This window comes from Choloepus didactylus, chromosome 15, assembly GCF_015220235.1.
Source record: "Choloepus didactylus isolate mChoDid1 chromosome 15, mChoDid1.pri, whole genome shotgun sequence".
Taxonomy (NCBI): domain Eukaryota; kingdom Metazoa; phylum Chordata; class Mammalia; order Pilosa; family Megalonychidae; genus Choloepus; species Choloepus didactylus.
This window is the reverse complement of record NC_051321.1, coordinates 29,183,489-29,198,347: the sequence shown is the minus strand read 5'-3', so window position 1 is coordinate 29,198,347 and position 14,859 is coordinate 29,183,489. Positions and strand designations below refer to the sequence as shown.

General features: G+C 39.6%; 2 protein-coding genes across 3 annotated transcripts in view; one reads left to right on the top strand and one right to left on the bottom strand.

Annotated features, from left to right (window-relative positions):
- CFAP43 (cilia and flagella associated protein 43) overlaps window positions 1-14,859 on the bottom strand; it is a 115,131-nt gene that overhangs the window by 90,800 nt on the left and 9,472 nt on the right. For both annotated transcript variants that reach the window (XM_037804838.1, XM_037804837.1), the window contains 2 exons: window positions 8,863-9,030; window positions 6,334-6,484 (listed from right to left, as the gene is read on the bottom strand). In XM_037804838.1, coding sequence (XP_037660766.1) covers window positions 6,334-6,484; window positions 8,863-8,984 — 273 coding nt within the window. In that variant the 5' untranslated portion in view covers window positions 8,985-9,030. The remainder of the gene's footprint in view (window positions 1-6,333; window positions 6,485-8,862; window positions 9,031-14,859) is intronic.
- LOC119510665 (ubiquitin-conjugating enzyme E2 N-like) lies at window positions 10,225-14,136 on the top strand. The gene is made up of 2 exons (XM_037805070.1): window positions 10,225-10,700; window positions 13,986-14,136. Exons 1-2 carry the CDS (start codon window positions 10,225-10,227, stop codon window positions 14,134-14,136), a joined length of 627 nt encoding a protein of 208 aa, XP_037660998.1.

Below are 14,859 nucleotides of genomic sequence, written 5' to 3'. Positions count from 1 at the left end.
ACAGGGAGTAAAAATAAGAAGTTAAATATTGAGAACATCACATGATGTGATTACTGTGGAGGAAAAAAAGAAAAATAGGAGAGCTAAAATAGATGTCATAGTTGAAGGATGTTACAAACCTAACTGCCATTTTTCTATACAAAACTCCTTAATGTATGCAAGCCACCTTTCTAATAAACACTCAATTATTTAAATAATACATTATATACTGCTTTTTTAATTTAGGAAAGGTTTATAAATTCAAGGTAAAGCAGATATGCACTGCCAAAGAAACTGTCTACTAGATCAACTGATACAAATCTGTTGCATAATAGATATCATTTCTATAAACATTTATTGGGTGTTGGTTATACATCAGGCATTGTGCCAAATCCTAAGGGATCCCTATTCTTAATAGGACAGTCACTACTGAGTGGAGAGAAAGTATCAACAAATATCATAAAACATGGTAGGTTACAATGGTAGTGTGTTTACATATTATGGGAGAAGAGAAGAAAACGCTTCCGGTGCGTGAGGGGAGCAGAGAGAGAGGAAGTGTTGGGAACCAACTCTGGAAGATGACTAAGGCGGCAGTCATCCAGACACGCATTCAGAGTGATAATACTTTTAAAGGGAGAGATGGACTTTAATTGTATGTCTGGTCTCTGTCATACTTTCACAGCTTTAGGCAGAAAATAAATACTTGAGTAGCAAACTGGTCACCTGGTAAACTCAAAAAAGGGCCAACCACCCAAAAGGATTAAACTGCTGCTGATTAATGACATTTCTGTGGTGTCTTGAGATTTGACTCATGAGAAAAAGAGTTATTCAGTGAATCACCTTTATTGTTTAAAAGTGTCTTGGGTTGTCTTGATGATATCTAGCCTTAGATTATAAATCACAAAGGACAGACCCTTACTAGGTATGGCAAAGGGCACAGCATCTTAAAAAAATTACTTTTCTGGTTCTCACAGCACCAATGAATTGGTAAGTATGCAACAGAATGTGAGGCTTAAAAAGCCTGGAATTTTCTGGCCTGTGGATGTTAAATTGGTATTTCATGTGTGTTTTGCATTGTTTTGTTTTGCTTTGTTTTTACATTAAGGAAACCTAGGTTTGTCCTCCTGTTACTTTCTTTCATCAATGAATATGTTCATTTAAAAAGTAAAGTGTTGTTATGTGGATTATGTGAGCAGAAACAATAATCTTCATTTCTGAAAACTCCAGGAGTTTTAATAAAAGGTGCCAAATCATATTTTAAAATATTTGTCAATATTTTCATTCCTCTTGAATCCTAAATGAAACATTTGATCACTTGAAGACCAAACATGAAAACCTTTTGTCCAATTTAATATTCTTTTAGAAACTGTAAGCATCTGAGTGGATTATAGGATGTTTAACTTTATAATTGAGATTCCTGTTTAGCAACTTCTGTTAAAAATAAAAGGTAGATCTCCCACAACTTCTCTAATAAAGGGTGAAAAAAGTACACACATAGAAGAAAAGGTAGCTGGGAAAAGAAAATTGGACACCTGAGATTAAATTCATTGTCTTGGATGCAATTTCTACCCAAATAAAATCTGCCTTTGCTTTTTCCCATGTTACTACTGGTTACATTTCTAATACTCTAAAAAAATTGTATAATGTGACTCAGGCCTATTTCAAGGTCTATGATGCCTTTCTAATGTTAACTATAAGAGATAGTGGGAGTATTTAATGTTTGTAATTTTGTAAAAGTCCACAACTTATAGCTTTTTAAGGATTTTATACAGATTTACTCATTACTGATTTCTTTGCCTTTGATACTCAGGTCACAAGAAAAGACATTCAAAGGAAGGGAGGAATCAAAGCATATGAGATCTATTTTTGGTTATGTATTTACTCATTGTACAGACATTAAAACAAATTTTAGTTGTTTTCTCACTTTATAAAATGAAAAAAAGTGAGCTACTGGGAAAATTAATTCTAACTTAAATAAAAAATATGTGGTATTATTTCCTATACAACTGAGAAATGTCAAACTAGAACATTAAATTTGTTTTCAGAAAAAGGTTAAAAGGTAATTAGTGCAGAGACAGAGGCAAGATGGCGGCATAGAGAGGAGTGGAAGCTAAGCAGTCCCCCTGGAACAACTACAAAAAACCAGAAACAACTACTAAATAATCCAGAATAACTGCGGGGGGACAAACAAGACCATCCACCTCATCACACACCAACCTGAATTGGGAGGAATGCCCAAGAACACAGCATAAAATCTGTAAGTAAAACCTGTGGAACCAAGTCGTGAGACCCCCTCCCCCATAGCCCGAGCTGTGGAGCCGCGTGGTGCGAGAGAGAAGCTCTCTCCCAGCAAGCGAATACAGCTCAGCTGAGCTCCAACTGGGGTTTTAAGTAGCGAGTGTGAACTGCTCACTACAGGTACGCAGCCCCAAAAAACAGACAGAGGCTTTGGGTGACGACTGACCTGGGAGAGCCGGAGGGTCGCCTTGACTGGGTCTGAAGGGGACTATCTGTTTCTTTTTCGGCTCAGTGGAGAAAGCCCCAGTCATTTTCAGTTTCCAGGGCTGTGACTCCGGGAAGGGTGGAGACAGCACAAGCAGAGAGAGAGACCATTGAAATGCTAATGACCTCCACCTGGGGGGTCCGTCGTCTCTAGGAGGAAAGGGGTGGGGCCCTTTCCATTCAGAACCAGACCCCAGAGCCTGGGGGAACATGGCCATACCTCCTCACACCAGTCAAGAATTATAGGCTAACAGGCATCACCTGCTGGGCAGAAAAGCACAGTGACCCGAGGCATCACAGGGTGGAGCAATTTTCTAAGACACACCTGCAGGGAAACCAGATACTGAATATTTCTTCCCTCTGGGACCTGAGCCTGTTCTGGTCTGGGAAAACCTGATTTGGATAAACAAGGAAACCATGACTAGACAACAGAAAATTACAACCTACACTAAGAAAAACAAAGTTATGGCCCAGTCAAAGGAACAAACATACACTTCAACTGAGATACAGGAATTTAAACAACTACTGCTAAATCAATTCAAAAAGTTTAGAGAAGATATTGCAAAAGAGATAGAGGCTGTAAAGGAAGCACTGGACCTGTATACGGCAGAAATCAACAGTTCAAAAAACCTACTGGTAGAATCTATGGAAATGAAAGGCACAACACAAGAGATGAAAGACACAATGGAAACATACAACAACAGATCTCAAGAGGCAGAAGAAAACACTCAGGAACTGGAGAACAAAACACCTGAAAGCCTACACACAAAGGAGCAGATGGAGAAAAGAATGAAAAAATATGAGCAACGTCTCCGGGAACTCAAAGATGAAACAAAGTACAATAATGTACGTATCATTGGTGTCCCAGAAGGAGAAGAGAGGGGAAAGGGGGCAGAAGCAATAATAGAGGAAATAATTCATGAAAATTTCCCATCTCTTAAGAAAGACATAAAATTACAGATCCAAGAAGCGCAACGTACTCCAAACAGAAGAGATATGAATAGGCCTACGCCAAGACACTCAATAATCAGATTATCAAATGTCAAAGACAAAGAGAGAATCCTGAAAGCAGCAAGAGAAAAGCAATCCATTACATACAAAGGAAGCTTAATAAGACTATGTGCGGATCTCTCAGTAGAAACCATGGAGGCAAGAAGGAAGTGGTGTGATATGTTTAAGATACTGAAAGAGAAAAACCACCAACCAAGAATCCTGTATCCAGCAAAGCTGTCCTTCAAATATGAGGGAGAGCTCAAAATATTTTCTGACAAACAGACAATGAGAGACTTTGTGAACAAGATACCTGCCCTACAGGAAATACTAAAGGGAGCACTACAGGGTGATAGAAGACAGGAGTGTGTGGTTTGGAACACAATTTTGGGAGATGGTAGCACAACAATGTAAGTACACTGAACAAAGGTAACTATGAATATGGTTGAGAGAGGAAGATGGGGAGCAAGTGAGACACCACAAGAAAGGAGGAAAGATAATGACTGGGACTGTGTAACTTGGTGAAATCTAGAGTATTCAACAATTGTGATAAAATGTACAAATATGTTCTTTTACGAGGGAGAACAAGCAAATGTCAACCTTGCAAGGTGTTAAAAATGGGGAGGCATTGGGGGAGGGATGCAATCAGCATAAACTAGAGACTGTAACTAATAGAATCATTGTATTATGCTTCCCTTAATGTAACAAAGGTGATATACTAAGGTAAATGCAGATAAGAGGGGGGGATAGGAGAGGCATGTTAGACACTTGACATTGGTGGTATTGTCTGATTCTTAATGGTGGGTAATGTCCATGATCAACTGTACAAATACTAGAAATCACTTCATGAACCAGAACAAATGTATGACAATACAATTAGAAGTTAATAATAGAGGGGCATATAGGAAAGAACTATATACCTATTACAAACTATATACTACAGTTAGTAGTATTTCAACATTTTTTCATAAACAGTAACAAACGTACTATATCAATACTAGGAGTCAACAATTGAGGGGGGTTGGTTAGGGATAGGGGAGGATTAGAGTTTCCTTTTCTTTTTTTCTTTTTTCATCTTTCACTTTATTTCTTGTCTGGAGTAATGAAAAGTTTCTAAAAATTGAACAAAAATTAAGTGTGATGGATGCACAGCTGTATGAGGGTACCCAGGGGCAAGTGATTGTACACTTTGGATCTTTGGATAATTGTATGGTATCTGAACAATCTCAATAAAAATGAAAAAAAAAAAAAAAAAAAAAAAAAGGTAATTAGTGCAAAAGTCCTAGGAAATAAAAATGTTTATTATTAGCATTTTTTAAAATGGTAACTCTATACTTTGGTGATAAAAACAAAATAAGTATTTCACAGTGTTTTTAAGTACACGGTCAGTTGTCCTGAATTCTAAATGTTTAATGTAGGGTTCACTGTGTTGTTGCAAAATGTGAAATATGTGGGCTCCTGTAGAAATTTACTGAAGGAAAAAAAAAAAGATTTGAGGTGGTTGAAAATTTGGAGTTCAAGGCAAAGAAACATTCTTTCAAACTGTAAACTGGGATGGCCCGTCTATTGGTTTTTACTTTGCTGCCCCACTGTGGCTGAGTGTGGTTATATTTACAAAACCAAGATCTTTGCTATAGAAGGAATTCATCTTTTCTGTAACTTAAAAAATTGAGTAATTGTCACCCATTAGAGGAAATACTAAGAGAATATAACTTTTTCTTTTGCTTTCCAGAGACTTTTTTTAAAGAGCTAACTATCACATTGAATTATTTTTAAAATAACATAGTGTAATTCTCTGTGGAAGACAAAACTATTTGGGAACCTCTTCCTCCCTTATCCTCTGCTTAGAACTCAACCACAAGCATTAGCGTAATGCAGGTTCAAGTAGCTCTGAAGAGTCAAGCTCCTTAGCATCACCCCAAGGGCCCCGCACACGCTGGTACCTGCCTTCCTCTTAAACATCACCTTGCACCTCACTTTCCCCCATTCATCATGCTCCAGCCTTGCTGGTCTTTTCTCAATTTCCCAAACATGCTAGGGCCTTTGCACACACCATTCCCACTGCCTGGAGCACTCTTTATCCTGCTCTACCATAAGCAACACCTCTTTGTCCTTCAAGTCTCAGGCTAAATGTCACTTCCCCAGCCTTCCTTGACTCGTCTATGTTAATCTCTTTCTCAGCACTGCCCCATTTATTCAGTGATTGCAATGATCACATTTTGCAATGTGTTCTGGCTCCCTGAGGTAGAGCGTATGCCTGGGTTGGTCACTGTGTGATCCCCAGTGCCTAAAACAGTGTCAGCTACATGGAAGGCACTCTTGAAACTTTCTTTCATTGTTCTATGACCTAGTTATCTTCTGAATTTGCTCCAACTTCTGTGACTGGTCCTTCTCAGGCTCCTCTTCCTCCTCCCAACTCAGTTTCCTCTCTGGCCCTCTTCTTTTCTCTGACATCCTTTCTCTCTTCGTTCATCAAGCCCTCTCTGAAATCTTCCATTCTCCCATCTGTGAGAGTGACTCCAACAGCCACATCTCCAGCTTTGTCTTCTCTTGTCTAACACTAGGTCCACTTTGTCATCTCCCACTCGGCATCTCCACCTGATGTCTTCCCAGCACCTCAAACTCAGTGTGTCCAAAATGGAAATCATATCTGGGCTCCCTGTTTCTGTTGGCAGTGCCATGGGTCTCCTCAGTCATTCAAACTCAGAACTCCAGGGCCTTCATCTCCATGGCTAAGCTATATTAAAAACCAGATTGATCCTCTCTATGCTGCATGTCTCGGGATGGTCATGAGACTCAAATGAGATCATGCTCTTTAGACCCTCACCATTAGGCGAACAAGAAGAGGTGCCAGGCAATTACCCTGAAAGTCTCTGCCTCTTCGCCCACAAGCCCGGCAATGGCCGACAGTGGGAGCACGGGTCCATAAATGGGATCCTTGAGCGATGAGTGAGAGAAAATTGTGTCTGGTTCATCCGAAAGTGTCCCATCTTCTGCAGGCAATTTTACCAATCTGTCAAAAAGAGACATCAGAGTAATCAGACTAACAGAAACTAATCATTGATGTAACCACTGCATATGGGTGGTGAGCAGGGTGAGGAGGGGTGATAATGTCTGAAAACAAAACAGACAACAACCAAATAGTAGATTTTAAAATCCATAATATCTCATGAAAGGACAAGCAAGGCACAGTTAGGAATTAAGTACTCAGGGATTTTCAAAATTGTCATATTAACATTCAAATGCTGACAGGGTCAGGCAGGTAATAGGTGGCCAGGTGGAGAGAGTGGTGAATTGGAAAATGTTTGTCCCTCCTAAAGGTGACAGGTACCTTTACCTGCAGCTAAGAAGGTTTGTTGACATGTGAGAATTCCAGTTCCAAAATTTCAAGAGAATACCATAATCTGGGCATTATGATAAATCTCTCAACTTTTAAATGTTGGTAACTAATTAAAATTAAAAAACATTGTTGTCCACCAGTAGCCTTGACTCTTGAAAACGATTGTATAACAATGTAGCTTACAAGAGGTGACAGTGTGATTGTGAAAACCCTGTGGATCACACTCCTTTGTCCAATGTATGGATGGATGAGTGGAAAAATGGGGACAAAACCTAAGTGGAAAGTGGGGTGGGATGGAAGGGGGAGTGATTTGGGTGTTCTTTTTTTAATTTTTATTTTTTATTCTGATTCTGATTCTTTCTGGTGTAAGGAAGATGTTCGAAAATGGATTGGGGTGATGGATGCACAGCTGTGGGATGGGGCTGTGGACAGTTGATTGTACACCATGGATGGTTGTGTGGTGTGTGAATGTATCTCAATAAAACTGAATTTCAAAAAAAATTGTTGTCCAAATAAACATATCTGTAGTCTGTATTCATCTACCTTTGCAACCTCTGATATCAAGAATATACCTACTTTTAACTCATAATACAATTATAAAGATCAGTTTGGAGAATTCATGGCTTCATTCATTAAATTAAGAACTGACTTGGTTATGTTTTGCGAATGATGAATGAATGTGGAAAATGATCACATAAAAACATGAACTACTATTCAAAACATGTAAGGCTTAAGTGTTTTCGCTTCCCATTTGCTCCTGAACCAAGACAATTCACTCATTTTGCCTTCCACTTTATCTGCTTACAGAGAAATCACAAATCAATATTCAGAACTGGAGTATAATATTTAAGGTAAGTAAAGGGAGAGAATGGTATGAGAAATTACTCACCTGCCCTGCAACAATCTGAGAGAGATATCACCCAAATATTTATTAAAAGGTACAGTGTTGTCAAATCTGACTAGACAACAGATTTGACTACTCAACATGTTCTTGTAAAAATGAAATTGAGACATAAAGGGTACTAAGGGAAACAAAGTGCATCTCTTAGGACTTTCCATTTAGAAAACTATTTACTAGCTTTGTATTTCCATTTTTTGTTTGCTTGGGTTTTTGTTTATTTTAAAAATTTAAAATACAATATAAACTCATTTCAACCACTTTCAAGCATACAATTCAGTGCTGTAAATTACATTAACAATGTAGTGCTACCATCACCACTATCCATTACTAAAACTTTTCCATTGTCCCAAACAGAAATTCTGTACCCAGTAAGCATTTATTCCTTACTTTCCATCCTCCCCCCGCCCCCGCCCCGTAACCTGTACTCTACTTTCTGTTTTGATGAATATGCAGACTCTAGTTATTTAAGTGAAATCATACAATATCCGTCTTTTTTGTGTGTCTGGCTTATTTCATTCAACATGATCTCTTCAAGGTTGCTTTGAATTTTTCTTAAGAAGGCAATTTTTTAAAAATTGCAATTTCAAGTGTTCAGTGTCCAGCATCTCCTAGTCTATTTGTGGAGTACACTAAGAGTAGTCAGCTCACAGGTACCTTGAGTCATTGGACTCTTTTTCAACAAAGGCACCCATTATCAACAACTATCCGCATGTCATTGATCATAGATTTTTCTCTTTGATCCAGTTATATTTAATCAGGTAACTCCTATGATTCCACCATATGCAATCACCCTTTTGTTTGTAGATAATGTGACTGAAGGTATAATCTGTGTGCTTTTTAAATCTAAAAGTTTCTTATTTTCAAGATTCCATTAGGGCATCAAAGTAATAGAGCAAACAGTCATAACTTCCTTTTTCATATAATAGATGTGCTTTGAAATAGTAAGAGCAAATCAGTGTTTGGTTAATTAAATCATTGGGAAAAGCTCTAGGAAGTCATGATCTTTAAAAGAAATTCATGCCCAAAGTCTTAAAGCAGAGAATGCTTCTGAAATGCAAATAACCTCCAAGGTAATTATATAAGTAGAAAGATATCATGAATGCAAATGAGGACTAATGTGTTAAAGTTGCGTTGCAAAGAAGACCCTTACTTTGATTTGAGGTAATGCTCCTGGTTGCTTCTCTCAATGGTACACACCATCACTGCACTGAGACTTGACAAGCACAGCTGGCGCCAGTTCATGGGGTTAAAAGTCATGTAGCTCACATCCATAACAAGCAGTGATTTCTTGCACAAAATGACATTGGATTCCCAGTTCCTTAGAAGAAAATAGTATTTGATGAAAAATAATTGAATTTGAATTTCACATCTTGATGACATTTATCTAATTATTTGAAAACAACTTACATAAATTGGGACATGATTCTTTGTACAATTTACCAAATCTAAGATATTAAAACCAAATTTATAAATAATCATGCATATAATTATATATTACTTATACAGACTCATACATCTAAGAAAGCACAATAACATACATATTTTTAATATTATTCTGCCATAATCTACCAAAGCTTTTTTATCCTTCTTTTTAAATTTGGGTTTAATACAGCCCAAAATTGAGTAGTCTGAAAAACAGAACATATCATCTTATATGCTGAAAAACAAGTACAGGTGTCTAAATTTCTTGTTGTTGTTGTTGTTGGTGGTTTTCTTAATTAACTTTATTTATCAAAAAAAAAAAAAATTTCCAAACAAAACAAAGCAAAGGAATAGGAAAAACAAATATCCTGAAACAACTTCATTGCTTCCAATATGCTCCTACCATACCACAAGAAAATTAACGAACCATAGTCATTCCTGAGCATTCCCATATCATTAAGATCACCCTCAACATCTTATCTGTTCCTAATAGACCATCGTTCCCCCTTCACTAGCTGCTGTCCATCTCCAGGTCCCCTATATTCTACAACATGACACTTGTTTTACATTTTTCACAGAGTTCACATTAATGGTAACATACAATGTTTCTCTTTTGGTATCTGACTTATTTCACTCAATATTATGTCCTCAAGGTTCATCCATGTTGTCATATACTTCATGACCTTGTTCCTTCTCACTGCTGCATAGTATTCCATCATATGTATGTACCACATTTTGTTTATCCAGTCATCTGATGTAAGACATTTAGGTTGTTGCCATCTCTTGGCAATTGTGAACAATGCCGCTATGAAAACTGGTGTGCAAATATCTGTTCGTGTCACTGTTCATGTCTAAATTTCTAAGTACTATATATGAGTACTTCACATGGATTTAGGTGTAACTGTACTCACTGATGCCAATGGGTAATTCACTGGGCTGTTAAAATCAAATAACTGGTACTTTAAATGGATTCATTCATTTACCCATTTGAGAGAATGTGCAGAACCCCTATCATGAGCAAGGCTCTTTGCTAGATGAAATGAAATTTTAAAAGTAAATCTGAGAGAGGCAGAACTTGGGATTTGACAAGATGGCGAGGCTGCCCCGCAGGATTATCAAGGAAACTCAGCATTTGCTGGCAGAACCAGTTTCCAGTATTAAAGCAGAACCAGATGAAAGCAATGCCCGTAATTTTCATGTGGTCATTGCTGGCCCCCAGGATTCCCCCTCTGAGGGAGGGACTTTTAAACTTGAACTATTCCTTCCAGAAGAATACCCAATGGCAGCCCCTAAAGTATGTTTCATGACCAAAATATATCCCCCTAATGTAGACAAGTTGGGAAGAATATGTTTAGATATTTTGAAAGATAAGTTGTCCCCAACACTGCAGATCTGCGCAGTTCTGCTATCGATCCAGGCTTGGTTAAGTGCTCCCAATCCAGATGATCCATTAGCAAATGATGTAGTGGAGCAGTGGAAGACCAACAAAGCCCAAGCCATAGAAACAGCTAGGGCATGGACTAGGCTATATGCCATGAATAATAATGAAATCGATCTGATCATGAAGTGTGCATCACTTCTCCTGTTCTGCCAAGACTTCCTCCTTTTTTGTTTGCATTTAATGGACACAGTCTTAGAAACATTACAGAATAAAAGCCCAGACATCTTCAGTCTTTTAGTGATTAAATACACATTAGCAAGTCTATGTCTTGTCCTGATTCACTATTGTAAAGCATGAGCAGAGGCTAGAAGTATCATCTGGATTGTTGTGAAACATTTAAAAGCAGTGGCCCCTCTCCTGCTTTTATTCATTTTCCCTATCATGGTTTAAGTATAAAGCACTGTGAATGACGGTAGTTGTCAGGGTTAGCTGCAGGGGTGTGGGTGTTTTTCTTTATTTTATTTTTATTTTCGAGCAGGGAGGTAGTTTTATTTTAATTTTATGAGCTTCTCCCCTCCCCCTTTTATGGTGATCTAATTAAATGCATTGGTTAAAATCAGCTAACCAGTTCTTTAGAGTATACCCTCTAGCCAAGTCTAACTTTATTTAGATGCTGTAGATGGACAAGCTTGATTGTTTGAACCAAAATGGGAACATTAAACAAACATCACAGCCCTCACTAATAACACTGTGACTTTGCTGTCAAGTGTAGAATCCTCCCTTCAAAAAAGAAACTTGTGACCATTTTGTGTGGTTTGTCTGGAAACTTCTGTAAATCTTACGCTTTAGTAAAATATTTTTTGTTATTCTAAAAAAAAAAAAAAAAAAAAAAAAATCTGAGTTTTCTCCTCATACCAGGAGCCAGCACTCCATTCAGAGTTGTAATTAGGAAACTGGAGCTAATATTGTTTCTGGAGCTCCCTCTTATCTTTCTGCTCCCTCCTGCCCTCACTTCCTTCCATCCCCATAACAAAAGTATCCATCACATCAACCATTCTCTTGCTAATGTTTTCCATTCTCTTGATCCTTTGACTTTCTGCCATAGACACCTGGCAAAAACCATGAACCCGGGATGACTATGACTGAAATTCCAGGCTGCCGGAGATAGGAATGAAAATACAGGAGTACACATGTTGGTGCCACTAGAAATTGGTGACTGCCACTCCCAGCTGGACCCTCAATACAACCACTCACCCCACTAGGTTTCTCTGTTCACTTCCCTCTCCCAGCTCTATAGTGGCCATTTTTAATATCCTCCCCTCCCCTCCTCCACCATCTCACTCTCAATCAATGGCGTTGATGCCCACAAAGAAAATAGAGGGCATCAGTAGAGAAGTCCCTCAAATTCTCACTATCATGCATAACAACCCATCAGGACCACATTCTTTCCTCTGCCCCCCCTGTTACAATGGAAGCCTTGTCCGTCTTCCTAACTAAGGCCAGTTCCACCATCTTTGTTCTGGATTCCACGGATCTTGCCTTCTTGGCAACATTAGTTTATCCATTATTCTCTTCTGCATCTTCAAACTCTTCCTTTCTCCTGACTCCTTCCTACCAACACTTAAATGTGTTCATCTGTACTCTCTTTAAAAAAAGCCCACCCTCAATCTCACCCTTCCACATCTTGCTTCCTTCTCATTCTAGCCAAACTTCTTGAATGAGTTATTCTAGGCTGAGTCTCTTCTTCCTTACCTCCTCCTTTCTAATCTTCCCATAGATATCTGTATCTTGTCACCACCATTCCATTGACACAGCTCTCTCCAAGATAACCAATATCCACCCTTCATCCTAAATCCAATGGGCACTTCTTGGTCCTTGTCTAACTGTACCCCTCTCTGCAGAATTTGACACTGCTCGCCACAACCACCTCTTGGGCTGTCACACACATCTCATGGGATAACTCATATCCTCTTATCCTCACTTTGTTTCTGGGGCCACCTGTTCGGCCCAGCTGCCTCAGCAGCTGCCCAATTCTGTGTAGGCTTTGACTAACTTCAGGTGGGCACACATCACCCACCCATGCCTCACCTCATGCTTGCCCACATGCCCAGGGGCTTCCCTGTGGCCCCTGTGCATGAGATGCAGGGAGATCCGACTTGAGGATCCCTGCAATAAACTTGGAAATGTGGGGGAGTTAACTTCCTGTGTAAGAATCTTTGATCTATGGATTTCAGGAGTCAGTGAAAAGATTCTTATTTGTTTCTCTCCCCTTCCCATCCCACTGTTTTACACTGCCTGAGCACTATCTTTATTCACAAAAGCTGTTAAAATCAACCCGTGAACCATCCGCAAGACTGAGCAATTAATTACACTTGGTACCAAGGGGTAGCTGGCAAAGTAATTCACCCTCATATTGGCTCTCTTCCTTCCCTCCCTCCCTCCCCCTTTCCCACACACCTCCTTCCATCAGATTGAGCTCCCTCCTAAACAAGTGGCTCTTGAGATTTGGCCTCAGGTTCTTCCTTCTGTGCAACCCAGGCTAAGGCATATTCTGTGACCCTACATGGTCTATCTTCTATGACTGCTCCTTTGCAGGAGACTCCTACTTTTTGAGCCCTTTTATTAGTGTTCTTTAGATTCTATCCTAGGTTTCTCTGGGTGTTCTTTTCTTTTGGCACTTCAATTCCCCAACATGATTGAACAATGTTCACCTCCAAATGTTTACCTCCAGCCTAGACCTCTCTCCTGAGTTCCAGGCCTCAATGTCTGTAGCAGACACAATTGCATCCAACATTGACTCTGTTTCTCCCTTCAAGTAACAGAACCCTTAGTGTCTAGCCAAGCATATGGTCAGCCACAAAGAGGAATATATTTCCCTGCATCCCTGGTAGCTACAGGTGGCTTGTGACTAAACTGGCTGATGGGATGGACAAGGCAGTGATGTGTGCAACAACCAAGCTGTACATTTCAAGAGAGAGGTCATGCTCTCCCCCTAATGGTTTTCCCTTTCCACTGTCTCCCAAGAACACCTGGGTAGTGGCCCATTTTAATCTAGAGATGAGGACAACACCCTAGGAATGGCAGAGCAATAACACTGTGAGAGACTGAGCCTGACACTGAGGAGCCACCACACCAGCCCTGGACTGCTTATACCTGGACTTCTGCATGTGAGAATTAAACTTCCATTTTGTTTAAGTCACTTATTTGGGGTGCTTTGGGTATCTGTAATGTCAGCCAAACCTAAATCCTAGCTGATATTATATCAATTGTAACTAGACGTCTCCATTTATCTGTCTCAGGCACCCTCAACTCAGCTTGTCCCAACTCCTCTTCCCTCACTGAATCCTTCTGAGTCCCCCAAATTCTCCTTCTCTCGTGCCCCTGATATCTAACCAAATACCACCATCATCTCCTCAAGCTGCCCAGGTCACAAATCTTGGATTAATCCTAACCCCTCCCTGTCACCCCAGCACCACACCCGACATTGAGCCAGTCACCAAGACCCGTGATGCTACCTCCCAACATCTCTCAAATATATCCACTTCTCCCCACTTTTACTACCACCAGCCTAGTCCGGGCCACTGTCATCTCTTACCTGGATCACAACTGCCTCCTAACTGATGGTCATATCTTGGGTCCCTAAAATATCCCTTCCATGACATGGCTGGAAGGAGTCTTCTACAGTGCAGAGCTGATTGTTGTCACCCCACTGCATAAAACCCTTTAATAGTTTCCCATTGCCTTTAGGATAAAGGTCACACCTATTAGCATGGCTTATACTTATGATGACTGTGCTTCCCAGTTTGCCCAAGACAAAGCCCAGTTTAGGCCTGTTGTTCTGTATTGGCAACACCGCCTTTCACTCTCAAAAGCATCCTGATTTCGGTGATAGATTACAAGGTCATCTACTTATAAGGCTGCTCATATAAGGCTTGCCTCTCCTGCTTAATCTCCTTTTCCCATCATTTTGATCTTCTTTTAATTAAATCTTCAAACCTGCCATGTTTTTCCTGACTTCGTGTCCTTTGCACTTGCTATTCCTCTCCTTGGAATCCTTTCCCTTCTCCTTTTCATAACACTAATTCCTTCTCATCCTTTAGGTAGCAACCTAAACACCCCCTCCAGGAAGCCTTCCTTGACCACTCCTCATCACCCTCAGACTAGATGAGGCACCCTACTATATGTTCCCATTGTACCTTCCTTCATTGGAAGCTGTAAAATACAATGGTTAAAAGGTCTGACACATCTGGGTTAAAAAAAATCCCACTCAGCCACTTGCCAACTATATAACTTTAGGCAAGTGCCTTATGAGAAACAACAACAACAACAAAAATTATTCAAACT

Bases quoted from the DNA above. Each gene is read 5' to 3' on its own strand.
- LOC119510665 (XM_037805070.1), top strand. From the start codon at position 10,225: ATGGCGAGGCTGCCCCGCAGGATTATCAAGGAAACTCAGCATTTGCTG. The intron at 10,701-13,985 runs GTGTGCATCACT...CTGTCACCCCAG, and splicing joins GAAATCGATCTGATCATGAA to CACCACACCCGACATTGAGC.